Source organism: Lineus longissimus, chromosome 4 (assembly GCF_910592395.1).
Source record: "Lineus longissimus chromosome 4, tnLinLong1.2, whole genome shotgun sequence".
NCBI lineage: Eukaryota > Metazoa > Nemertea > Pilidiophora > Heteronemertea > Lineidae > Lineus > Lineus longissimus.
In genome coordinates this window covers 6,747,257-6,774,257 of record NC_088311.1, presented here as the reverse complement: position 1 = coordinate 6,774,257, position 27,001 = coordinate 6,747,257, and the positions used below count along the sequence as shown (strand labels likewise).

The following is a 27,001-nucleotide window of genomic DNA, read 5'->3' as shown; positions in this document are numbered from 1 at the left end:
AATTGTGGCGATGTAGCCAAAGAATGTCAGGTTCTGAACCACTTGAGCTGTACGCATGCCACACCTGGATTTCTTGGCGTCTGTCTGCTTCAGTCGAATCATATTTTCCACGAGACTGGGTTAGTCATGGAATACATCTCAAACCCTGGATTGAGAAGGACCCGGAGTCGATTTGGTGATACTGTATCGGTGGATAAGTACAACATTTCCAAGGGCGACCCGTGTTTGATAAGACGTAAGGATTGGAAGACACTGCCATACCATCTAGCCAGATCACTCAGCTGGGTCCATGAGAGAGGTATCATTCTTAATGATATAAAAAGTGACAATGTTCTCTTGCATTACGACGAGGGAAGGGGGCACTGGCAGCCTATTTACATAGATTTTGGCATTGCTTGCTGCCCGAAGAATAACTTTTTTCCAATGACCTTGCCTTTGAATATGATGGAGGACTTTAAACAACGCTATCCTCAGTACGCTCCAGAGAAGGTCATGGGACAACCGGTCTCGTTTAAGACAGACGTTTATGCTTTAGGGAGATTGCTCGAGAAATTGAACAAGGCATTTAACCTTGGATTGGATCATGTGGTCCTTCGGTGCGCGAGTGCGGATCCGACATGTCGCCCAACGGCTGCTGAACTGGCGCAGCTCCTGCATCCCGATGACGACCGCGGTTAGACCCTTCCATGCCTTACTGCGAGGCACCTTCTTAAGCCAATGGACATCCGTCTGTGTGCTCAGCCAGGTTGGCTCAGCAGCAGGTGCACTCTTGCATTATTTCGTGTTATTAAACGTTTACTCGTTTTACTCGTTGGTCAGCTTTGTTGGCTACGCAGGGTTGTCAGAAACATCCAACGCTGCATCTTTCAGAAAAGTTATAAACAACGCGAAAGGACAGACAACGACAGCCGCGCAAATTTTGTTGAATTTTTATCCTGTAGCATTCTATCTTTGTCTGTTGTACAAAGCCCGACTGAGTTGTTACATTGGTATGCTCGGTCTGAACCTCCCTTCCTCCCTCCCGTCCGTGAAGAAGTGTATTTTTTATTGAATAGAACCCATTACCTTCATTCCCCGGTACGCGGTTTGGCGCGTAAAGACCACGTTGCCTGGCGTGACGTAATTGGTGGGCGTGGTTGGTCAACACAGATTCAAGCGCAATAATAAACTGCTGATGACGTCGTGACGTCTGACAGCTGATGAGAAGAAAATCGACACGTGGTCTTTGAAGACATCTCGAGGACTTTTCAACCTTATAAATTAGGATGAATCACAGGTTTTTGTTGAAGAATGGCTGCTTTATTAATGGAGGATGTTCCACAATACGCAGACTTTGCAAATCGCTTTTGTAATTTTCGAAATGAACCTTTCGAAGATCCCTTGGAAAAGTTGGTTTACCTTGCGGATAATAAATATTGGAAATGGAACAACCCGGACCGACTGGACATGGTCATTTCCAAAATTTTATCAAGGACAAAGGAAATTGATTGTCAACTCAATCATGTTAACGGCAAGAATGGAAGAAAGAACTCAGAATCGTCTGAAATCGAAACGTTTCTGCTCCCAGGGGTTGATGCGTACATGGATTTTATCAAGACGAAAATGAAGGATGAGCATGACGAGAAATCAAGGTCGGATAAAGAGGGCGAAAGTATTTACCATAAGATCAGAGAAGTTTTGGAGTGAGTATTATACAACGAACAGGTTATTTGCGAAATCTGTAAATAAAACGCTCGTGAAAATTTACGGCTATTTGATTGGAAAAACCAAAAGAAACTTCGTAGTCCGCCAAAATAAATACAAAGTGGCTATTCTTACGACTAGTCGTAACTTAGGATTTATGCGATTTCAGAGATTAAACTGAGGATCTAGGGAGATAAGACTAGTGTAAAGTAAGGGTTAGGGTTAGGGTTGGCGCTAGGAGGGTCAGGGTGAGCGTCAGGGTTAGGATTAAGGCCCAAAAAGGTGAAAATGATCGTCGTAAGAATAACCAGTAATTTGTATGTAAAATGCATTAGGGATCGTCGTAAGAATAGCCGCGGCCAAATAAATATCGTGAATATCGTAATTTTTAATATATAATTTTCGCGAATCGAAAAAAATTAATACGTGCTACTTGAAGCTTTTCTGGCCGGTTTGATGGTTTATTTGTTTCTGTTCATTCCTATCAAATACCATTTTGACTTTATGCATGTAATCATTTCCTATTCAGTGAAGAATTTTGTTCTCCGTTTTACTTCGCCGATTCTCCGCCTCATCAACATCTCCATCCGGATCAGGACAAGGTGAGTTTTAGCAACGTCATATGTTACTTTACACTTCTCGCAATAGCATCTCGTAAGGTATTTTAGAGTGGTCTGTCATAATGGAACAAATTATAGGTTGTTTGAAACCACAGTTTAACAAATATGCTGTGCTACCAAAATTTAGGGGAAAGTATCTTTTTGCCGCTCAGTGCATTGATTATGATCATACATGTATGTCGCAGTCGTGGGCTTCATGCCTCGTATTGACTGATTCACGTTTTTTTCAAAATTGAAAATACGACTGTACCACTGGTAGATTTCTAGCGCTTACTTGGATGACGTCAGATGCATCGGACCAGCGAGGAAGCGCGGCAGACCGGAGGCAAATTTCTACTACAACAACCCATTTGATCCAAGAATGTAAGTAAAGTTGTATCACAAAATCTCAGCCTTAAATCCCTAAGTGATTAAAGTGGCCCCGATTATTGTGGGCCAGTGACTATATAACAACGCACTATAGATTTCTGTGCCCCCCCCGACACTCTATCCTGGGACATTTAAAACTTTTACATGTACACCGGCTTTACTCTTGTTCGTACCCAGAGGTTTCGACGGATTACAATCCTGGCGAGAGAAGAAGAGCGTTAGCACTGAGAAGCGGCGGTTCACAGATGATAATCTCTTTTTGGCCACCAGCGACATCAGCGGTATGTTGGAGCAGCACACTCTACAGTATCGACTCTTCCTTCGCGCTCTTCAATCTCGTCAACACTCGAATCCTCTCCATCACTGGTCTGACGTCAAAGGTCAAGGTCACGGGTATGGCCTTGACCTCTCAAGGTTAGAGAACCTGCCGCTTCACTATGATGAAAATGATAAAAAGATGGAGAGAATTGTGGCGCCATTACTGCGGGATGAGGTGAAGTTTCTTTGGCTGTTTGATCAAAGAGAGCAGACGATACACTTAGATCAGGAGAGGGAGCAGACGGCAAGACAAAACGGACCAGGTCCTATCGGCCCACCAACAAGGCGAATGTGGCCACCAAGGACGGATACGCCTTTGAATCACACTATAACCGCAAATAGAAACCCCACGCCAAATCAGTCCCCGCTGATGTCAGACACGCCGACGGGCTCCCAGTTGACCGATACTTTGGCGGCCTGCGCGGATCTCGAGTTGGACGAGGCCAGGACTAAATGGAAGGACACTTACAACTGGATACCGAACATGGATGCCCCAGCATGGAAGTCGGCATCGGATCCAGATCTTTACTGGTAGGTCGTTGACGCTAAGAGCTTTGGGTAAAAAGTCATTTTAAGTTCAGAAGAATAGATCCATCCCGGCAGCGACGGACCCAGAGTATAGTGTGATGAGGCGGTTACATTATTGTATGATGTGTCTATGTGGCGAATTATAGCGTCGGTATACACCCACCAATCCATCCGCCATGAGTAACATGCCATCGCCCTCTTCGATTTCGGACTATTCGGACAACCTGGTGAGTATACTGTCGGCTAAGAACTTATACTGGTATAGGCGGTTCACGGTAAACGTTTGATTGTTGACCAAATACATACAGTCGCTCCCGGCCACAGCCGCACTCACAACTTTGATTCTCTAGTTCCAGTTCACAGACGGCAAAAATGCGGGCGACGTCCTCCTCATCGTCTCGAGATGGAAAGCGGTCCAGCAAAGAAAGGTGAGTAAAATCGTATTTACGCTTGACGCTTGACGCTTTGACCGTCCGCCTTTTGAGCAGGCAATAATTGGATTCGTCTCCTTGGATGGCGTCCTGTGGTTGGTTTCTGGTCTCTATCGCAATAGTTATCTATTTGTGCGATGTGTTGCCTTTTCCTCGAAGTTGCCTGTTCCTCGGAAAAAACAACCATTTTGTTAAAGGGACCATAGTTAGGCTTGCAAGAGGAACCCTATTAGAGAGTGGCTAGAGAGACCAAGCACATGACAATGTGCTTGAATTATCTTTGCAGCGCCGCTTCGACAGACATCCACGTCATTCCATCCCGAGTTACAAGTGACCAGAGGCTGCCAAGCAAACAAAAGGTAACCTTGTACTCGTGACGTCATCACAGTACACCCCGCTGTCAAGTGCTGTTTAAATGCAAACGCAAAATCGGGTATAAAATGAGTCTACTGGCATAACCGGTATAGAGCTAACGGGCCGCCCGATCGGTGAACGTCTGTTGATCCTGATCCTGATCATCAAATGCATGACCATGTCAGGGTACGGTAGGTTCAATTCCGCAGCTCGACAGATATTGCGTTGCTCATCCAAAGAGGGGGACAGAGACATTTATAGGAGAACGTCGGATGTCTAAACCACTCCGCGACCTGGCCCTCAATTTTCTCAAATGATTTTCCGAAATACCGTTGCCCGTTTCACTACCGGAGTGAACAGCACCACGTTCCTTTTATGTCGGCGTTTCCTCATCGGCAAAGCCGATATTTGAAGCAAGTATTATTCACTCGAAGATATCTAAATACGTGGATGTACACCTTCTTTTTTTCATAAAAAGGCCCGACCGCCGCCAGTCAGGACGGAAGTGTCGAAACAGGAATACGCCCCGACCGAAGCGCGGGACGACGCGAACAAGAGGGACGAAAGACACAACATGCGTGAGGATCGGCAAAGGTTCTGGAAAGAGACTGTCAACTTTGTCAAGGCTCCATTACCAAATTCTAACCAGCGACAGCGACATGATAGTAAGGACACCGAATCTACTGGATCTGGCCAGTCGGGCAACGCAGCCCCGGTCAAGGTTCACGGTCACTACACCCCTGCTGACCACTTCAAGTACATGGTACATCAGCTTGCGGCCGAAGTGAAACAAGAGGATGAACATGAGACATCGCCCTACCAAGGACGTTGCGGCTACCGCGGTAGACGTTTTGTGGGCAGGGCGTTTGTTCGAGGTGGTCCGGCACCCAGGGGAAGAGGGTCTTACACTTACCGGAGGGCGTGTCTTGAGACGGAGTACAATAACAGGCGCCCATTCCATTGGAAGAGGGGTGTCCGAAATAAGTTCAAGTGGTATAGCGCAAATTACAGAGATTGGAACAACGAAGGTGATCAAAATGGCGATGATGACGTGGAGATGGTCGATGTGGAGAAGGAGAGGTGGACAGTGGTTGATGAAAGAAATGAGGAGTCGCGGACTGTCGAGCCGACAGAGGAGACAGTGGTGCCCGGAGACAACAAAAACTCGGAGAGGATTATTTGCTGCAATGAATTGGACAAGCCTTCGGAAAAGGAAGCGATGGAACTTCAACGAAAAGAAGCTGTAGAAGCAAGTCGTGTCAAAGATGACCGTAAGGCGGTTCAAGAGAAGATTACGTACAGCAATATTGTAAACGGTACGAGCCCAATGGCTTGGGGGAATGACACTGGAGCGAGATACGTCACGACTGCTAGAATGAACACAACGGACATACCCAATCCAAGTCAAGCAAAACAAAACAAGATCAGTGACGCTAAGGTATCAAATACAGCAAGTGGAGGAACCCTAGGAGAAATATTCATACTTAAGAACGGCAAATACGTATCAAAAACAACACCCAATGTGCCTAATGATAGCAGCGTGGACAACAAACATACTTCATTCTTGAGAACTTCAACTCCAAGGCTACAAGATGTGAGACCGACGTTACATAATGTACCTTCCCTAGATGCTGGACATCCAGACAACCACACGTTTCGTCAGAGCAACGTATTCAATGGACGTCCGAACAAGTGGCAGTTGCCAAACCAAGGTCAGAATGAGGAACAACAAAGACAGTCTATAACAAAAAATGAAAGACCGAGTGCATTCGGCGCGTTAAGACCAACAACGCCAAGGATTCCGTGCGACGTGTCAGTGGCACCTCCCAACATGAACAAGCCCCTAATGCAGGGGCCACCAGCACGACCTCCGCCGCCACAGATGAGACACCCGAACTCTTGGAGCAGAGGGCCACCACCCCCGGGATTCCAAAACGTCTATAGATTCAACGGGCCACCTCCCCAGCGTCCAGTACAGGGTAACAACCAGCGCGAACATGGTAATCGGTTCCACTATCCACCAAGAATGCCAAACGGGCCGCCTAAACCCTTCCAGCCTCATCGATAGGCACCCATATTTTTCACCGCATTGGTTATAGGATGATCTCATCAATGCGCTCGTTCACAATATCGTTATCTTGCGCTGCGTTACCAACGAAGGCCTTGTCCGTCATGCGCTATAGCGACGGACGAATGTGAAGTTTGGCGTCAACGTTATGCAATTTTGTAATGTTCGTCTTATGGTAAGTTCCGTCAGGCACAGTCTAAACCTGCCTTACCCTTATATAATGAAGTGTATCTGTTCTGTCGTCGTTTAAGCGATCCGCAAACATACGATTACGTGTACTATCACTGCGACTGCCACGTAGCCATGAGTGCGTGCGTTTGTAGTGTGCGGGGTGGGGCACTACAAACCTTCCTGATGTGGTCAACGTTGTGATAATCCTTGGGCCCAAATACAGATAAGTAATATGTATAAGAACGAGTCGTATAGAATCAGAAAATATTTATTTATTAACACCAATAATATATTTGAAAAACATAAAATGAATTTACTCAGTCTTTTATTTTGTTCATTTATCACGCAAGAAGAAATGAACATGTTATGTTTTGAGATTACGGGGAGTTAGGAAGCTTTCGCAAAGCCCCCGAAATGTCAAAGTGAACGTATATCCCATTGTTCGTCTTCATTATCAGGAAGTCAACAATGAAATAGGCGTTCACGTTTGCGTTTCGGGGATTTGCAAAAACTCTCTAATGTGTCAATCGCATAAGCCGCGCGTATTTTTGTCTTACGGTGCACACCTAATTCAACTGAATGTTCGTATCAGATAGGAGACTGAGACGACCAACGTGCGTTGAAGTTCCCTGAACGAAATTCCGTCGCTGAAGCGATTACTATCGCTGCGACCTGCCACGAAGCCATGAGCAAATGACTATTGATTATGTAACCACTGTTATGGATACGTCCAATAAGCTTTGTTTATTTCGTCGCCGCGATAGAAATTACTCGTTTGCGGGAACTTTAGAGGAGGATAAGAAAATGTCTTTGGGCAGACAGGTAATACTTTAATTGCAAAGGAAATGTCTTCAGTTTTTCACGGTAATAATTATGGACGCAAACAAAACTGTATGGCGGTGATGACACGAGTTCTTTGGGACTTGTTTATCGGTTACACCGGCGTTGTTCCTTGCTTCTCCGCACTATCAACCTCTTGCTTCAGTTGGATCGCCGTCGCCTTACATTCAGTGGACATCTCCTTCATCTTAATAAGTTGCATCTGATCTTCTTCGCTTTGATTTTGTGCTGACGCATCAGCAATTTGCTTATCAATAAACTCGATCTGCTTCGTCAAGACTTTCAGAGTCCGCCCAAGATCCTTCAGCCGACTGGCGTCATCGGTTATTCGTGGATATTTCCCATCTCTCAAAACCATTTCTCGCACAAATGACGTCATGAGTTTTGCCACTTGGTGTGCTTTTTCAACATCGATGTTCAGACCTTCCAAAAGGTTGATCCTAGGAACCCAGAACAGAGGAATGAACCTCTTTGATAAATGATCCTCCAACTGACTGAACAATACCATCAGCATTTCTGCTAGACTCAAATTCTTGCTTAGGAACGCCTCCACGTTGTGCATAAAGACAGTTTTCAACATGTAACTCGTGAGATACTTATTGACAAATTGTAGTTTGCCATCGCTGTCTCTGAGAACAATGCGGCATACGGCGGGGTTTCTCAAGCACTTGGCTGTGACGTATACATCCTTGACCCGAGACTCCAAACTTGAGATATGAGCGACTTCCAAATGAGGAAACGAAATCCGCCAGAGCTGCACCCGCAACTCCTCCCCTAGACGCTTCCCCATATCACTCTCCTCATGTGGGGGCTTCATGACAACCTTGTAACCGCTTCCACGCAGAGTCCGGCTGTTCATCAGCCATGTTTTCTGAATGAAATCGTTAGGCCAATCAGAAATAGAGAGAACTGGTACCAAGTCAATGGAAACGATGATACTTCCAGTCCGAGGCGGACTTTGCTGCCAACGAATCGACATGGGCGTACTGGCATTACCGCCACCCAGGACAGCTCGAGGTAAGGACACCACAACTTCCTCGTTATACATCCGATCAATAAAGTCATTCCAATGGGTCTCATGTCTGGACTTACTGGAGAGCAGTCCAAGTACACTGCAAGAGTACATGGGGTGCCAAGATTTTATCAGTTCGTCATGTCTCGCAAGATCCGCCTCGTTCGGAACAGCAAAGTAATTAGAACGGTTTTCGTGTCTGGACTTTCTAAAGAGACATCCAAGTGCGCTGATAGGGTACTTAGATTTTGTCTTTCCTTGATTTTGTCTTGAAAGATCCATCTCGTTCGGATTGAGGCCGGTGTTAGATACTTTCCCAGTCTCTACAACAAAGTCATTCGGATGCATTACGTGCCTGGACTTACTGGAGAGCATTCCAAGTGCCCTGGGAGAGTGCTTAGACTTTGTCTTTCCTTCGTTTTGTTTCCGTAGATCAATTTCTTCTCCAGTATCTACAGCATAGTCATTGCTATGGGTTTCTTGCTTGGACTCGCAGGACAGCAGTCCATCAGCGTCGCAAGAGTATTTCGATTTTGTCTTCCCTTGGTCTTGAGTATCGAGATCAATTTCGTCTACAGTTTCTACAGCATAGTCATTCCAATCGGTTTCGTGTCTAGACTCACTGGAGAGCAGGTCACAAGAGTATTTAGATTTTTTCTTCCCTTGGTTTTGCATATCGAGATCAAATTCGTCTGCAGTTTCTACAACATAGTCATTCCAATCGGTTTCGTGTTCGGACTCAATGGAGAGCAGGTCAAGATCGTCGCCAGAGTACTTGGAATTTGTCTTCACTCGGTTTTGTCCGCGCTCCAAATCGATGCCCACATACCCATCGCCATATTCAATCAGACAGTTAGCTTCCACAGTTGCTATGCAATCCTTTAACATATAATCTACCTCGTCTGGCAGGCCAACCTTAGTCCCTTCTGCGGAGCTGCCGCACCTTTGATGGATATCCTCTCGTTCCCCAACAAAGTTATCAACGAATGTATTGACCTTCTCGGTGGCGCCAATCGGAATGGATGTGACATTGCCGATACCTCTTAGGTTTGCTAAATCGGACAAGTTCACTTCTGGAATTATATGACGAAATGACGCCTCTGAGTCACTTCTCCCAAATTGGAATACTGATAGGTCAGATTCGTCGACATCTAAAACAGAATAGTCAATGATGTCATGAAACGGGAAACAGTCTACTGGTAGCCTTCCTTCGGAATCTTTCTCCTGTTTGAGACCGACAATTCGTAAGAACTGATAGATGTCTACCAAACCTGCATAAGCCGCAACGTGCAGGAGTCCACTGTTTATATCGTCCGTCGTCCTAAAGTCAAGTCTGGCCCCGAGTTGCACTAGCTCCTTGACGCATTCGAGATGACCGCGCCCCACCGCAGCTCCTAACGGACACCAACCCACATTATCAGTTTTGTTCACGTTCATTCCCAATTGCGCTAGAAATCTGACAACGTCGGAATGGCCATTTTGAGCAGCACAGAAAAGGGCGTCTCTCCCTTCTTTATTTACGGCGTTCGTGTCCGCACCTTTGCTGGTAAGTAACTCCACAACTGAAAGGTGTCCGAAAAAAGAGGCATGCAACAAGGGAGTATTGTCTAAGAGATCCCTTGTGCTAATGTCAGCGCCGATGTCAATAAGGTACTCTGCAATGTTGACGTGACCTTGGACAGAGGAAAGATTTAGTATTGACTGATTCACCTGATCCTTCAACTCAACATCAGCTCCTTTCTGTACCAACAGCTCCAGGACATTTTTATAACCGTATTTCACTGCCTCGTTTACCAGCCTTTGAAATTCAAAAGGCGTATCACGACTACATTGGTCCAGAGCAACATTCAGGAGTAGTTCGATAGTTTCTATCTTTCCACCTCGGATAGAAAGCTCTAAAGGGAAATGTCCGAACTCGTCCACTTTGGTAACATTCGCACCTGCCTCTAGGAGGAGCTTACATACGTCGACGTGTCCACCAAAGGCGGCAGAGGCAAGGGGAGTTGTGCCCCCTACATATTCGGATGTTAGTTCATGAGAGTCGGGGCATTCGATTGGATATGCCGTCACACTTCTGTCCCGATGTTCTAAGCAGGCCCTAGCTTCGATTAGCACTTCTGCAACAGCTGTCTCCCCACAAATTGCTGCACAGCAGAGGGGAGAGCTTCCCATCATATTTCCTGTCTCGATGTCGGCCCCAGCACCTATCAATGTTTTGGCAATTTCAGGTAGTCCATTCAAAGCGGCATAGTGCAGAGAAGCGTTGCCGTGTTCGTCCCTGTGGTCTAGATGTGCACCCAGGTCCATCAACAATTTCATCACATCATGATGTCCATTCATTGACGCGCACATCAATGGACTTCGATCACGCGGATCAAGACCATCGAAATCCGCCCCTGCGTCGATCAAAATCTCTGCAATCTCCCTGTAACCTTGAATCGCCGCTAAATGCAAGCTCCGGTAACCATCCATGTTCCGTTCTGCGAAATCAGCGCCAAATTGAAGGAGTAATTCAACCAAGTCTTTATGTCCTTCGATCACTGCTTTACCCAAAACAGTGTTGCCGTCCACGTCATCGCTATTTACGTAACATCCAGCTTCGAGTAAGATGCGAGCTAGCCCCGTGTTTCCCATGAGACTAGCAAGTCCCAAAGGTGTACACAAACCATTGTCTTTACATTCTATATCAGCTCCTTTTGCGATTAGCAGAGAAACAACATCACAATGCGATTTAGTCACTGCGCAATGCAAACAGCTGTATCCATTTTGGTTCTGGGCTTTGATATTAGCCTTCATATTCAACAGCATATTGACCACATCTCTATGACCATCTATCGCAGCACATATCAAGGGCGTGTCCAACGTACTATTCGAATGCTCCAGATTAGCGCCAGCAGTGAGGAGAAACTCCAATATATCTGAAAGGCCGTGTCCTGCAGCAAAGTTAGCCGCAGAATTGTCCCCGTCATCTTCAGCTTCCAAATCCGCCCCGTAACCTACCAATATTTTCACAACATCAAGATGTCTGGCATCAATTGCTGCGAACAATGGCGACCACTTGTCTGTATCTTTTGCATTGACGTCTGCTCCTTTTCTCACCAATGACGTCACAACATTTGAGTGTCCGTTTCTTGCTGCCCACCACAGGGCGGACCTCCCATTTTCATCTCTACTGTTCACGTCCCGGACAACCGGAAGGAGACCTTTGACCAGGGCCAGCCGACCAGACTTGGCAGCACCGCGAAGACGTTTCTCAAGCATTCTCAAAGCTGGAATAAAGAAGAAGAGATTTAGCCTTCTCTGCCACGCAATTAAAAGTAACTTTTCATGGCCAGTGACCTGTGATTTCCTGCTCCTTCGGCAGGCCCCTGTTGTTTCAAAAAGGCAAGACAATTCATCCTTATCACTGTTGCGTTGCATGGAGAGATTCCGTGGTGAGGACAAAGTCACAACCAGAGAATGAAGGTGAAAAGTCTACCTGAGGCGCCCCGCAAACAAGTGATTAAAATCGTTTCAACATGCGATCATGATCGCATGCGACAATCGTTGCGGAGTCGAAGAGAATGGAAATAATATACAGCCATGATATTTGCTGTAAACGCAGCCAGGAGCCATCTCGACGTAATCTTAAACTAAGACAGAGAATATGAGACAGGGGTTTTGCAGTCTTAATGTCACCTGTCGAAAAGTGTATGTCTTTTCTTATTGCATGATCTTCAATACCTCATAGCTTTAAAGGGCATCATAGAATACCTTGTCCTCGAGATACTCAATCCCAGGACATTTCAAACATTTGCAGTGGCATTAGTTTGTCATATCGCTCTCCTGTCTGATTATAATACTATGGAGGAAGCACTGAAACTGGGGTGCTGCTCATGTCTTATGAAACATTGTGAATACAGTTGTCAAGACTGCATCACAACCTTGGCTCATTTACGAGTATAGGTTCAAGATACATATGCTAGCTCGGCATTTGAGACAATAGCTTGGAGGTGACTGAATAATCATGCATTGCAATATTGATCCCTCAATTTGTCAATCAAATGATGGATTGACTGCGATTGCTCCCCTGGAGACTGCGCCACAACCAGTACCAAGAATTAGTTCTTGCCAGTACCATACGAAATGGAAGTCTTTCAGACATGTTAGTCGAGACGGTGTCACAACCTAGTCTCTGTGAGTAGTCTCGTGGACCAGTCTAGTGATAGCACAGGCTGGGGCATCACCACCCAAATTTGTGCCAGTGTTTGGCCTCATGACTTTGAAGAATCCAAACCAAGATGCTACACTTGGGAACTGTGGCATACTCGTGCAACACATCACCACTGTGTTGTATCGCAGCTTACCCACAAGCTGCAGGTCTTATGACCAGGTAGTTGCATCTCAGATTCAGCCCTTGCATCATTTAGTGGTACAAGAAACAGAGAAGACAGAATTATAATCTACGAACTGGTTTATTATTGATCTGGGATTTCAAATCATTCTCATGCAAATATAACTACAAGAGAATGTTACATACACAACACAATGTAAAAACTGTAAAATAAATACATTTCTAGAATATCACACTACAGTGTTTATATACTGTATAATCGTATTACTCACACTACAAGGAGTAAAAATTGCAAAATTATACTAAAAAAGCACCTTCAACTCCCTTATTTTAAATCTTTTAATACATCCCCTTATACAATAATCAAGCAACATACCTCTTTTTTTATATGTATAAGTTGCATAAATGTATTTAAAATTTGAGACTGCTGTTGATGGACTGGGGTGCACATCAATGCATGAAAACAGAAGTTTACTTCAACTTCAACACCATGCATATACATGTATATCATTGAGACATTTTAACACTCTAAATACCATGTAGGTTACAGTACTGTCTACCAATATAATGATAATAACATGAAAACGTATAGGACTAAAAAAAACAATAGGAAGGATCAGTCCTCAGTCAATAAAGTGTCAACACATGCGTGAGTATAAGCTTCCAGATGGCTCTAGCAGTAACTAATTGTTTAATTAATATTATAAAAGTTACAAATTAATACAATATCGACTTGTACAACTACATGTGGCAGCACAGGCTATTGCTACATACATTGTTTTGGGATCATACATGTATTTACAACTGGTTATTACTACCCAAGTGTGAACAGCAAGAATTTACATACATGCCCTCGCATCACATTAGTAATAGTTTAAGTAGATACATTGTGCTTTTAATAGTTCATCATATGACTACATCAGTCAAGTTTTCTTCTCAACTGCACTTACAATTGGCCAAGTGTGAAGTTGCGCATAATCTCTGGGCCAGCAGAGTCGAACCCGACCATGTCAAGCATACCTGGGTCAGAAGGATCAGCGATTGTGAATTGATTAGCCGCCATGCCACAAACAATCAACTTTGCATCCCAAATCCCACTCTTGATGCGGTACTGGCGCAGAGCCTCTGCTGGGTGGATATTCCCAAACCAAGTCTCACTATCAGTGTAGACTACAAACACATCGAACTTCTTCTTATTTTGTGCAGCCCAAGTCATCGGAAGGGCACAGTCTGTTCCCCCCATCCGTATTCTATTAAATGTTTTTGTCACCTGGTTCAGGGTCATGCGTTGTGTTATGTTGACGCTTGTCAGCTTATGAGAGAAGGCAACAACCTCAAAGTTGGACTCGGTGCGAGCAGTGACCATCGAAAGACATGCGGAGGCAGTGGCACATGAAATGCCGACAGTTCCCGAGATTGCACAACTCATCGACCCACTCACATCAACAGCCAGTAGATGGCGCTTGTTTGTTGGCTCGACAAACTTGAAGGACAGATAGAAAGCTTCTTCTAATGAGCTTACAATACTTTGATCAGGTAACCATGTTAGTTTGCCCTTCTCCCCACTCCCCCTTTTGTATGTATTCATTGCAACCAACACATTGAGAGGATGAATTCTGGCCTTCTTCAACAGATCCTGGTTGAGAAGCTTGTCTGTTACCAATTTAGTCTCCTCCCTGCCAATACCGACTAAACCGACAGCAGTCATTTTATTGAGGTTTCTAATCAAAGCTGTCATGGGCATGTCCTTCAATAAGGCACCCCACACACTGACAGAATTCAACAATGCTGTGGGAACATGTTCTCGTACAAGTCCAAACTTTTTGATCAGTTCAACTACCTCATCTTCAGAATTTGAATCTTTGGCCTTCTCAACAGCACTGAGGAATTCTAGTACAGCAATGGTATCCTCAGCACTGGTATCACTAGAATAGTCCTTTTTGGCAGTTTCTAGGCCCTTGATGACGTATTTGACGATAGAGCCTATTGCATCAGATTCTGGTTTTGGGTGGGAAAGACGGAATACGTCTCTGTGCGTCCAACCATTCCTGTTACGATACTTAGTGACATGCATAGCAAGACGTTTGGGATTCTTTTTAAAGCTGTTGTACCATTTGCAGATTGCTTTGCGATGTGCACGCCCCCATCCTGTACCATCTTTACTCTTTTTCTCTGCATACTCTATGAACTGAAACAGATGTGTCGGGATGCGACAGATCTCGGGCAAGGCAGCATATGCGGCAGACTTCGTCGCCTTGTCATCTTGGCGCGTACATATAGCAAGGGCAAGCAATATAGAGTCCTGCTTAGCGGTCCTACCCTCAACACTGTACTGTTTGACCAACCCTACAACTTCAATGCCACGATTTTCTTTTATCATTTTGTCGATCACAGCAACGTTCATATCCTTCAGGTCCTTTTCACAGGCATAGTACGTCCCACCCTCGCATCCAAGGACAAGAAATCGACGGAGCTGGTCCAAATCGCTAACCTGCCAAGAGAAGCCGCCAGCACTGTTAGGAACCTGGGATGCTTCCGTGGGCTCGGACTGGGGTACAGGCTCCATGGCTGAGTCACTGAAGAAAGACAATCAAGAGATTAGGAAAATGCATAAATTCGATCAGATCCTAAAAAATGAGAAACATGGGGAAACAAACAAAAAGACAAATTATCTTGAAAGAACGCAAATTGCCCTCAACTAGGAAAATGATGGGGCCAATTGCTTTTAATTAGCGGTTTTGGTGAGACAACCAATACCAGCAGTGACGTATTATTTCCTTAAACATGAACTCACCGCTGAATTCAAAATGAGGCCTCACTGGCGCATCATGTGCATTTCATTCTAAACCCAGTTGTTTTAGAAAAGGGGGTATGACCATTAACCGTTGTTAGAGAATCGATTATTTACCTGTCACTCCCAGATTTTGTCCCATCAGCCTCGCTCGACGCGCCCAGGAAGGACATAACACCGTCTTTGAAGTTTCTCAACATGGTGGTGTCAAAGATGATGGTTCACACCTAGACGACTTGGAAAGCACCACAAACGAAGGAGATCCTCTTTATTAGCTGGCCCCACTTAACTTCCACAAGAGTTGGCAACAATGTATTGCCTTAGTAAATGTAACTCACTAGCAACTGTCCTCAGGCAAGTGACCGGCCCAAAAGTGACAGCTCTGTGGCGAAATCGAGCCTTTATAGCTGAAAAATACGTATCCTGAACGTTAGCATCTTCTAACTTACCACATCTTGCAAATTCAGCCTTTTTTGTGCTTAGACAGCAAAATTGGGTTGCAATATGATTATGAAATCGAGTCTCAACATTCCAAAGCCGCGACGGCACCTGACGAGAAAAATCTGAACTCAAAAAGGTACTACATTCAGCTGTTCACGAATGTATCGAATTTTTTTTTCATTTTTCGACAATAAAAAGCCTGTTTTCTTCATACTGCTGATGATAAAACAACTAAAAACTCATTTGAATTCATCATTCGTGATTGTTCAAAGTAATGGATCAGTGATTTTATGTTATGTCTCCTCATGCATAGAGCAAATGCGAAATAAATGTGAACTCGTGAAACTCAGGATTTGGAGGGGGCATCTCAAAAATAGAAATTTTCAAAGATTTTGCTGGATTGTAACTTACGACTGGCTATGCTGTGACTTGAACTCTCCACTCTAAGATTGCATAAGACATTGATGGTTCTCATGTTCTTCTCAACTCTTTTGAGATGCCAAGAGGAGAGGCCGCCACTGATGACAAAAGTAAAGTTGGGCGAGGTAGGGAAACATTATTACAGAGGAACACGATGGAACAAAGCCCTCTTGGAGGCCAAGGAAGGAAAACAAGAAGGTATTCCTGACCACTGGTAGCATCACTATACACTATTTAGTGGTTGTTGTCTTACAGGGCCAATGCGCATGCTGACCCTGATAAAACAATGCGCTGTTGGGGGCCATCTCAGAATATTTTCATTGAGACAAGAATGTTGTTTCACTTAATTAGTCTTTTTTATTCTTGATACTAGGTGATGAATCTATTGTGTCCAGGCCTTTTCTAGGTGATTGGATGACCATTAAATTTTGGCGGGAAATGAGAGGTTTACGATGCCTTTTGTTCACATTTTCTGTTTGTGTACACGTTACTACTAACACAGTTGTGTGAGCTATAATTGTACTGGGTCTATGCTTGTACCATCTTACTGTAAAATTCCTTTTCAGGTAAAGATAAGATGGATGAATGTCGGGAAGGTACCGAGACAACAAACAATGATGAGGTCACTATCACTGTTGACGGAGAAAGATTCGTCTTCAGTGGAAAACAGCTTGCAGACAAGAGTGACTACTTCGATGCCATGTTCTACACGTCATGTATGAAAGAATGTATTACGCGGCAAGTTGAACTAAATTACATATCTGTGTCAGATATGGAAGTGATCAGAGACTTCATCGAAGAAAAGCAGCCAGGTCTTAACAAACAAAATATATTGTCAGTAACGTCTGCAGCAACAATGCTGCAATTAAAACATCTTTGTGAAAAATGTTGTGAATATCTTCTGGAGATGACCGATCCATCGAATTGCCTTAGTGTTATGAAATTTGCGGAACAGCAATCCTTACAACTAGTTCACAACAAAGCAAAGAGAATTGCTATGTGGAACCTCCTTGAAGTGGTCGAAAGTGAGGAGTATTCTATGCAAACATTTGCTGAACTATCATTGTACCTTGGCAGTGGCGCGTTGAATCTAGAACTCAAAGCAGATGCTGTGTATGCCATTTTGAAATGGGCTTGGGCTACTGGTCCAAATTCTAGATGCTCCGCGGAAGATCTCACATCTCTCCTTGCAATTTTCTGCCATGGTGATGATGTCAGTTGCATCAACGATGTTGTTCAGAATGCAGAGGAGCTGTCGAAACTTAGTTTGAAGGAAATAAGAGAGAGGCTTAAGAGTTTGGATGAAATGTCTTCCTATTGTGTAAGTGTGACGATGCAGTTGACCTTTGAGCAAACAGACTGCATTGACTGTAAGACTAATGTAGCATTTGTTGATTATCCAAGTGAATTACCAGATGATGTAAGCTCGTTCCTTACTCATTTACTTAGAATGTTTGCATCATTTTGTCTGAAGGAAATAAGGGAAGTCCCAGAATTATGATGTGATTAGTGTTGTTTTCGATGTTCAAAGGGAGGTCTGAAGGATTCTAAGTTTCACAAAATTGTCGGCATTAGATAATTTATAGACAGTTCTGAACCAGTTCGCAGTCCCTTGTAATAATGTAGTTCATTTCTTTCAGTTCCGCAGACCATCCTTCCCAAGAGTTCTCCTAGTTGTTGGAGGTGACCTCTTGTTCCATGATAGTAAACTTCCCAACACAAAGATCAGTTACTTGGACCCTGAGACGCAAAATCTGAAAACCCTGACCAATATTCCATTCCAAGAGGGGAGACCCGCCTGTAGCATGGGGTACAAATGTTGTGTTGTAGGTAAGTCTAAAACGCCTGACCAATGTTCTGTTAGAGGGGAGACTGGCCTGCAGCATGGGGTACTAGTGCTTTGTTGTAGGTAAGTCTGAAATGCCTGACCAATATCTGTTCCTAGAGGGGAGACTGGCCTGCAGTATGGGGTACTATTGCTTTGTTGTAGGTAAGTCTAAAATGCCTGACCAATATCTGTTCCTAGAGGGGAGACTGGCCTGCAGTATGGGGTACTATTGCTTTGTTGTAGGTAAGTCTGAAATGCCTGACCAATATCTGTTCCTAGAGGGGAGACTGGCCTGCAGTATGGGGTACTATTGCTTTGTTGTAGGTAAGTCTAAAATGCCTGACCAATACTCTGTTCCTAGAGGGGAGACTGGCCTGCAGCATGGGGTACAAATGCTTTGTTGTAGGTAAGTCTGAAATGCCTGACCAATATTCTGTTCCTAGAGGGGAGACTGGCCTGCAGCATGGGGTACTAGCGCTTTGTTGTAGTCAAGTCTGTAAATCCTCAGTGACCAGTATTCAGTCCCAAGAGGGAAGAGTAGCCTGTCACATGGGGTATTGTCGGTAAGTCTGGAAAGTCTGACCAGTATTCCGTTCCAAAAGGGGAGACAGGGCTGTAGCAGCTTACTTGTATATCTTGCTATTATTGAAAGACTGGCAGGCGGGTCTGTTACTTTCACAGCCCACAAAAAAGACATGGCAGGAAAAAAAAGTGAATGTTTAACACTCTTTTCCTCCAGGCAAAGATCTATACATAACTGGTGGTGAGAAGAACCGAGGGAGAAACCAATGGTGCCGTGATGTCTGGAGATACAATCCGTTTGAAGATGTCTGGGATGTCCCAACAGAGGTATGTTTGGACTTTTGCACCACCGCTCCTAAAAGAAACAAAATGGTAAAAATAGCCACCAATGGGAATGCTAGAGATTGATCTCAACTGCCAAAAGCTTGTGTTTTCACTGGCCATCGGAGTCCTGGAAATAAAGTTTATCTTTTCACAAAGACAGTTACTTTGATACTAACCCTGATATTTCATGTTGATCAAGCTGTTTTATCAGGAGAAATGGTAGTCTTCTGTTGGCCATTGGGGATAGCCGTCAATAATTCACAATTCTAATACTGGTAGTAGATAGAAAGAGCTCATCCTTCCCGTCAATCAGCCATAGAGAGTCCTTTAGCATTGGCTAATTTCCATAAGATTTACTTTAAATCAGCTGCCTGGGCCAAGACGCCACCATTGCGTATGCACGGATGGGGAGAACATGTATCTGATGGGAGGTTTTGGGAGCTACAGATACATCCTGGATACGACTGATGTCTACAATGTTAACACTGGTAAGAACTTCCCCTTTAGAGGTTCACTGCATGGTTGTGAATTTGTCCTCATAAGACCATGTATTAAGACTGTGTATCCTTTTTTGGCCTGCTGCATGGTTTTGACTTTGTCCTCATAAGACCTATTTTGGATGAATAGAGATCTGTGGTCCTCAGTAATATTGACAGTGATAATATTGAGAAATTCCCCCCGGGTTTTTATCAAAACTGTCCCACTGGCTGTCTGCAGTGTTGCGACCTAGTTCGTCATCATTTTGTCTTTTGCCTCATCTTATCAAGTTGTCATTTTTCAGGAGAGTGGTCCAGTCTACCTCCATTACCACGTCCAGAATTTTCTGCCACCTGTGCCTGCGATAACGAACGAATATACGTCATAAAGTCGATCATTCAAATCTACACCAAGGCGACGGATTCATGGAGTCTGATCAATCCACCACTACCATACAGTAGCAAAATACATTCACTGCATAGTTTTGGCCACAAACTGATAATGGTCGCCGAATTCTCGGGGAAATTGCTCGAATTTGACACACGTACTGGACAGATAGTGGAAGAGATAGCAACGTTCAAGGAAGCTTGTGGATCGGGCTGTTTTGTTGATGGGGTGTTCTATATCGTGGGTGGTTCTGACATGGACGAGTCGGCCTGTGTGGAATGTTTTCAGACAGTGACCAAGACTGTGGCTAAATTTGAGGCTGCCATAGCAAATCATGCATGCCTGGCATTGCCTTTTTGGTTAAGGGCATCCTGATTCATTGGGGGGCTTTGAATAACGTGAATTTTGCCACACCCTGTATCTTTTTGGCTCTTATTGTGACCCAGCCTCTTTCAATGATGCATGGACTTTTCTGCCACAGTTTTAAATGTTGCCCTTCTGATGGTAAGTCTGTGCATTTAGGTTAAAAACACTTACCAAAGATTTTGATCCCTCTAATTTGGGGGTGTCTAAGATAAAGTTAAACACTGCCAACTCCATGTTATTGAAAGACTTGTAAGCTCAAAGAAGTGCTACTTTTGGATTAAAATTGAACATCGACAATAACCTGTGATGCTTTAGCTTTAGCTTTCTGTTTTCTAAGTCCTTTTAGAGGAGGAGGAGGTTCAATCTAATTTCTCTTGCCAATGTAGAAGAGACGATCGAGCAGCCATATTTAATTTTACTCTCTCATCTCTCTTACTGTGTCAGCAGTACAGTGGATAAACCAAGCCTGATTGTGACTGTCTCATCTCTCACACTCTGTTGGCAAGACCGTGAAGCTGTCCCGGTCAAAAAGCTTGGTTATGACTGTCTCGTCACTGATGATGTTGGCATGACGGCTGCAGCAATGTCCTTTTCCATCTGGTTGTGATTGTCTCAACTCTTGCGCTGTGACAGTGGAGCTGTCCTCAAATCAGTCTGATTGTGACTATTTTATCACTTTTAACATGTTGACTGGACTGTGGGCCAGCAAAGTCCATATTTGTCTGGTTGTGACTGTCTCATCCCTTTTGCCAAGTTGGCAGGACGTCTCTGATCATCTTTTGTCGCCTCTGAATGCAAATGTCTCCATGTCTTCCGTCCAATTTGTTCATTGTAGGCCACCCAAAAACGTCCTCTGTCACCCTCAAATTCAATTACTGTCTTATGTCACCGCTCCTGTCCTTAGTCATCTCCCAACATCTCAGAATGTCTCTAGTCATCATCTGTCGCCTCTGAATGCGAATGTCTCCACGTATTTTGTCCCAACTGATTATTTTAACCAACCAAAAAACATCTTCTGGCACCTCTCAATGCGAATGTCTTCTCCTGTCCTTAGTCACCTCCCAACATCTCAGAATGTCTCTAGTCATCATCTGTCGCCTCTGAATGCGAATGTCTCCACGTATTTTGTCCCAACTGATTATTTTAACCAACCAAAAAACATCTTCTGCCACCTCTCAATGCGAATGTCTTCTCCTGTCCTTAGTCACCTCCCAACATCTCAGAATGTCTCTAGTCATCATCTGTCGCCTCTGAATGCGAATGTCTCCACGTATTTTGTCCCAACTGATTATTTTAACCAACCAAAAAACATCTTCTGCCACCTCTCAATGCGAATGTCTTCTCCTGTCCTTAGTCACCTCCCAACATCTCAGAATGTCTCTGGTCATCATCTGTCGCCTCTGAATGCGAATGTCTCCACGTATTTTGTCCCAACTGATTATTTTAACCAACCAAAAAACATCTTCTGCCACCTCTCAATGCGAATGTCTTCTCCTGTCCTTAGTCACCTCCCAACATCTCAGAATGTCTCTGGTCATCATCTGTCGCCTCTGAATGCGAATGTCTCCACGTATTTTGTCCCAACTGATCATTTTAACCAACCAAAAAACATCTTCTGCCACCTCTCAATGCGAATGTCTTCTCCTGTCCTTAGTCACCTCCCAACATCTCAGAATGTCTCTGGTCATCATCTGTCGCCTCTGAATGCGAATGTCTCCACGTATTTTGTCCCAACTGATTATTTTAACCAACCAAAAAACATCTTCTGCCACCTCTCAATGCGAATGTCTTCTCCTGTCCTTAGTCACCTCCCAACATCTCAGAATGTCTCTGGTCATCATCTGTCGCCTCTGAATGCGAATGTCTCCACGTATTTTGTCCCAACTGATCATTTTAACCAACCAAAAAACATCTTCTGCCACCTCTCAATGCGAATGTCTTCTCCTGTCCTTAGTCACTTCCCAACATCTCAGAACGTCTCTGGTCATCATCTGTCGCCTCTGAATGCGAATGTCTCCACGTATTTTGTCCCAACTGATCATCTTAACCAACCAAAAAACATCTTCTGCCACCTCTGAATGCGAATGTCTTCTCCTGTCCTAAGTCACCTCCCAACATCTCAGGCTTCTTAACCCAGCTCAAAACGTCTTCTGTCACCTCTTAACGCAAACAGATCTACGTCCTCCATCAACTCTCTATTCCTACACCTCCGGCTATCTTGGGACGTCTTCTGTCGCCTCCGAACGCGATTGCCTCTGTATTTGTCCTATCACATCATTTTAGTAATGGACAAGGCCTGTCACAGATGGTCAGTGGTGTGGCGATCTGAAGAGAAAGAAACCAACACATTCTTAAGACATTCAAACCTTCGTGATGATCTCCATACCAAGTACGGCCTGATTGGCCACAACCAGCTCTACTGTCTTGCCATCACGGTTACGAGAGATACGACAGACACAGCCAGATGGATTTGACCCAGGTAGTTCAGCGGACTGGACTCCCAGGAACAGACAAGATCATATACCTGGCAGCTCCACTGTCCTGTCAATACGGTGAGAGATGAGACAGTCACAATCAGAATGAACATGAATGGACCTTGTTGCTCCACGGTCTTCCCGACACGATGAACGAGGTGCGACGAACACAAGCAGGTCGGTTCGGAACCTCGCATTTCCTTGGTTGGAGAGTTAGGACAGTCACAATCAGACTAAATCACGCCATGCATCCCCACCGCCGTGCCAACACTGTGAGAAAAGGAACGATAGTCACAAGCAGACCGAATTGGACCAACCTGTCTCATATTCGTCCCGACGTGGTGAGACTTGAGACAGCCACAAACCGAGGCTTGGCTCGTTCTGGTTGTGACTGTCCCACATATCACATCGTATAATCAAGATGAAGCAGCCATGTCCGATTAGGTCGGGTTGTGGATGCCACATCGCTCTCATAGGTCCATTGATACGATGGAGCAGCCATGTCCGTTTTGGTCTGTTCGTAACGGTCTCATCACTCTCATCGTGTCCGCAACACGGTGAAGCTGTCGTTGTCAATTCGGTCCGCATGGCTGTGACTGTCTCATCTCTCGCATCGTGTGGGCAAAATTGAGGAGCTGCCAGGAACAATTCGCTCTCCTAAACCACTGCTCAAAATGATGGATGTGAATGTTAGGCCGGTTTTTCGTCAAACGCTCGCTATCTTCACTATCTCCGGCCGCGTCGGTTTGCTGCGGGAAATGGAGGGACTCGAGAACCAGAAGGGAGCATTTGCCTTTGAATTATCCCGCCCTTTCATCGGGGCCTACATACGCTGGGCCATGTGGGATTGTTACATGTCCTACTCGTCACATCCTAGGCCCTTTTCGTGCGGCCAGCAACAGGTCAAACAGGCAAAATGATTTCTGGTGCCAATTCAATCCGATTCTATCACGGTAATCCTTTATCAAAATCATCTCAATCTCGACGAATGGTATCTTCAGGGGACAGCAAACTTGTAGAGAGGAATAATTTCATGTAAGTATAATTTTTTGGCTGTCTTATGTCGGAGAGTTGAGCCAGCCACAAACCGAGCCTTGGCTCGTTCTGGTTGTGACTGTCCCACCTATCGCATCGTACAATGAAGATGGAGTAGCCATGTCCGATTAGGTCTCCAAGAATGTCTCCACGTATTTTGACCCAACTGATCATCTTAACCAACCAAAATACATCTTCTGCCACCTCTGAATGCGAATGTCATCTCCGAGGTTTGACTTGTTACAGTGTCTCCATGTCTAGGCGGCACAGTGTATCCATGTCTGCTTGTTGTCTGGCAGTGTCCCTTTGTCTCGTATTGACAGTGTCGTCATGTGTGGTTGTGACTTGTTGTAGTCTTTCTATGACTGGTTGTCGCAATGTCTCTAACTGTCTGGTTGTGACTGTGTCACTATGTGTAATATGTCTGGTTATGACTTATTGCAGTGTCTCCATGACGGTTGTCGAGACGTCTCCAAATGTCTGGTGGGACAGTGTCATGAAAAACTGTGAATGTCTCGCAACCCACGATGTGCAGGGTTATTTCTCAAGTAACCCAAGGCAAGTAACCCATGCTCTCCTGCCTCTGCTTTCAAGAATTGTGACATTCCCAAATCGGCCAGAAATTCCCAACATTGTTGCCGAATTTCATGACATATCTAATTTCCCCGGTGTTGTGGGCGTAGTCGATGGAACTCATGCGTGGATTCTAGGACCAACAGAACATGAATGGCGGTTTATCAACCGAAAAAATTATTATTCAATCAATACCCTGGTTGTGATTGACTCACGATACCAATTCATAAACATCGTTGCCAACTGGCCTGGAAGTTCTCATGATACCGTAACTTTAGGATTGACATTCACTGCCGATAAGACCTTGACCGCGTATAAATTTGATCAATTTATTTTAAATTTCTTAAGTTGAAGCATACATGTATATAAAGAATGAGTAACTACCTTGCCCACGTACATTTGATAATTTAAAAAAAAACTCATTTAATCGAAACGGGTGTTTCTGACAGCAGAGAGTTCTAAAAGGACAGCGAACCACGTGTTTATGGGTAGATGGTATTTCCCTAGTATGAATACAATAACCATAATAATGTTCTCATATTTCATGATTTGAGGGCACAAAAAGAGCCGAAAACTGCAGTGTTTTTTCTCCCGTAGGAATACAGTGCTACATTTGTTTAGGCGTAGTTTCGTGACCACTGTACCGCGGTGCATGCGGATATATGGCGTCAATTGTTTTTCTCTCGGCGACTAGTTTATGTCTGGTATGATAGTGGTGGCGCAGAAGATTGCTTTTCTCGCGTAATTCGCTAATGTACGGCATGAGCCACGGAAAGCAGTGTATGGCATTGTCTTCAGGGGCGTAGCTAGCGGAGGCCATGGGAGCAGATGCCCTCCCCCTCCCAAAAGTTAACACCAATAATGTGTTTAGGACTTTGATTTTGGCCGAACCAAAAATTGATAAAGTGCCCCCCCCCCCTAGAGCCTTTTGTCCCCAAAACCGAAAAGCTACGCCTGGTCTTTCTCCCGTATACGAGTTGGTCGATTGCGACTCGCAGATGCGTCCACATACAAGATACATGTCTTCAGGGATACCCAGGTTCGATGCACTTAATAGCGACATAGCTATCACATTGTTCATCCCAGAGGAACATGTAAAGCACAAGTCACAACCGATTCCATCTGCTACTGACACCGATATGACAGTTCATAACTAGTCTCCATAGCAATATTCAAGCTAAAAGTCACAACCGATTCCACTATGCAAGGGACACTGCTATGACACAGTTCTATATATGTCATCAGAGGAACATCTATATAAGGTACAAGTCACAACCGATTCCACCCTGCTGGGGACACTGTTATGACAATGTTCATGATGTGTAAACAGAGGAACATCCGAGGTACAAGTCACAACCGATTCCATCCTGCTGGGGACACTGCTATGACACAGTTCATGATGTGTAATCAGAGGAACATCCGAGGTAAAAGTCACAACCGATTCCATCCTGCTGGGGACACTGCTATGACACAGTTCATGATGTGTAATCAGAGGAACATCCGAGGTACAAGTCACAACCGATTCCATCCTGCTGGGGACACTGTTATGACACAGTTCATGATGTGTAATCAGAGGAACATCCGAGGTACAAGTCACAACCGATTCCATCCTGCTGGGGACACTGCTGTGACACAGTTCATGATGTGTAATCAGAGGAACATCCAAGGTACAAGTCACAACCGATTCCATCCTGCTGGGGACACTGCTATGACACAGTTAATGATGTGTAATCAGAGGAACATCCGAGGTACAAGTCACAACCGATTCCATCCTGTTGGGGACACTGCTATGACACAGTTCATGATGTGTAATCAGAGGAACATCCGAGGTACAAGTCACAACCGATTCCATCCTGTTGGGGACACTGCTATGACAATGTTCATGATGTGTAATCAGAGGAACATCTATATAAGGTACAAGTCACAACCGATTCCATCCTGCTATGACACAGTTCATGATGTGTAATCAGAGGAACATCCGAGGTACAAGTCACAACCGATTCCACCCTGCTGGGGACACTGCTATGACACAGTTCATGATGTGTAAACAGAGGAACATCCGAGGTACAAGTCACAACCGATTCCATCCTGCTGGGGACACTGCTATGACACAGTTCATGATGTGTAAACAGAGGAACATCCGAGGTACAAGTCACAACCGATTCCATCCTGCTGGGGACACTGCTATGACACAGTTCATGATGTGTAATCAGAGGAACATCCGAGGTACAAGTCACAACCGATTCCACCCTGCTGGGGACACTGTTATGACAATGTTCATGATGTGTAATCAGAGGAACATCCGAGGTACAAGTCACAACCGATTCCATCCTGTTGGGGACACTGCTATGACACAGTTCATGATGTGTAATCAGAGGAACATCCGAGGTACAAGTCACAACCGATTCCATCCTGTTGGGGACACTGCTATGACAATGTTCATGATGTGTAATCAGAGGAACATCTATATAAGGTACAAGTCACAACCGATTCCATCCTGCTATGACACAGTTCATGATGTGTAATCAGAGGAACATCCGAGGTACAAGTCACAACCGATTCCACCCTGCTGGGGACACTTATATGACAATGTTCATGATGCGTCCCCAGAGGAGCACCTAAAAGGTACAAGTCAC

The 27,001-nt window shown here is 44.7% G+C and overlaps 3 protein-coding genes across 4 annotated transcripts; 1 reads left to right on the top strand and 2 right to left on the bottom strand.

Annotated features, from left to right (window-relative positions):
• Nucleotides 1-6,864: 6,864 nt before the first annotated feature.
• On the bottom strand, nt 6,865-16,049 carry LOC135486106 (poly [ADP-ribose] polymerase tankyrase-2-like). Its single transcript, XM_064768632.1, has 2 exons — nt 15,968-16,049; nt 6,865-11,663 (listed from the first exon to the last, which is right to left on the bottom strand). Exon 2 carries the CDS (start codon nt 11,653-11,655, stop codon nt 7,477-7,479), a length of 4,179 nt encoding a protein of 1,392 aa, XP_064624702.1. The 5' UTR covers nt 11,656-11,663; nt 15,968-16,049; the 3' UTR covers nt 6,865-7,476.
• On the bottom strand, nt 12,830-16,047 carry LOC135486107 (RNA-binding protein Ro60-like). Its single transcript, XM_064768634.1, has 2 exons — nt 15,636-16,047; nt 12,830-15,303 (listed from the first exon to the last, which is right to left on the bottom strand). The coding sequence occupies exons 1-2, from the start codon at nt 15,716-15,718 to the stop codon at nt 13,674-13,676; spliced, it is 1,713 nt and encodes a 570-aa protein (XP_064624704.1). The 5' UTR covers nt 15,719-16,047; the 3' UTR covers nt 12,830-13,673.
• A 69-nt stretch (nt 16,050-16,118) lies between the features above and the next one.
• On the top strand, nt 16,119-20,542 carry LOC135486565 (kelch-like protein 24a). 2 transcript variants are annotated; one of them, XM_064769440.1, is made up of 6 exons: nt 16,119-16,504; nt 16,946-17,700; nt 18,020-18,209; nt 18,947-19,056; nt 19,421-19,541; nt 19,835-20,542. In XM_064769440.1, exons 1-6 carry the CDS (start codon nt 16,456-16,458, stop codon nt 20,290-20,292), a joined length of 1,683 nt encoding a protein of 560 aa, XP_064625510.1. In that variant the 5' UTR covers nt 16,119-16,455; the 3' UTR covers nt 20,293-20,542. The 2 variants fall into 2 exon arrangements, with proteins under 2 accessions (XP_064625510.1, XP_064625509.1); XM_064769439.1 differs by having other exon boundaries at nt 16,119-16,577.
• Nucleotides 20,543-27,001: the final 6,459 nt, after the last annotated feature.

Bases quoted from the DNA above. Each gene is read 5' to 3' on its own strand.
- LOC135486106 (XM_064768632.1), bottom strand. From the start codon at position 11,655: ATGCTTGAGAAACGTCTTCGCGGTGCTGCCAAGTCTGGTCGGCTGGCC.
- LOC135486565 (XM_064769439.1), top strand. From the start codon at position 16,424: ATGGTTCTCATGTTCTTCTCAACTCTTTTGAGATGCCAAGAGGAGAGG. The intron at 16,578-16,945 runs GTATTCCTGACC...ATTCCTTTTCAG, and splicing joins CAAGGAAGGAAAACAAGAAG to GTAAAGATAAGATGGATGAA. The intron at 19,542-19,834 runs GTAAGAACTTCC...GTCATTTTTCAG, and splicing joins TGTCTACAATGTTAACACTG to GAGAGTGGTCCAGTCTACCT.
- LOC135486107 (XM_064768634.1), bottom strand. From the start codon at position 15,718: ATGTTGAGAAACTTCAAAGACGGTGTTATGTCCTTCCTGGGCGCGTCG. The intron at 15,304-15,635 runs GTAAATAATCGA...GTCTTTCTTCAG, and splicing joins ACAAAATCTGGGAGTGACAG to TGACTCAGCCATGGAGCCTG.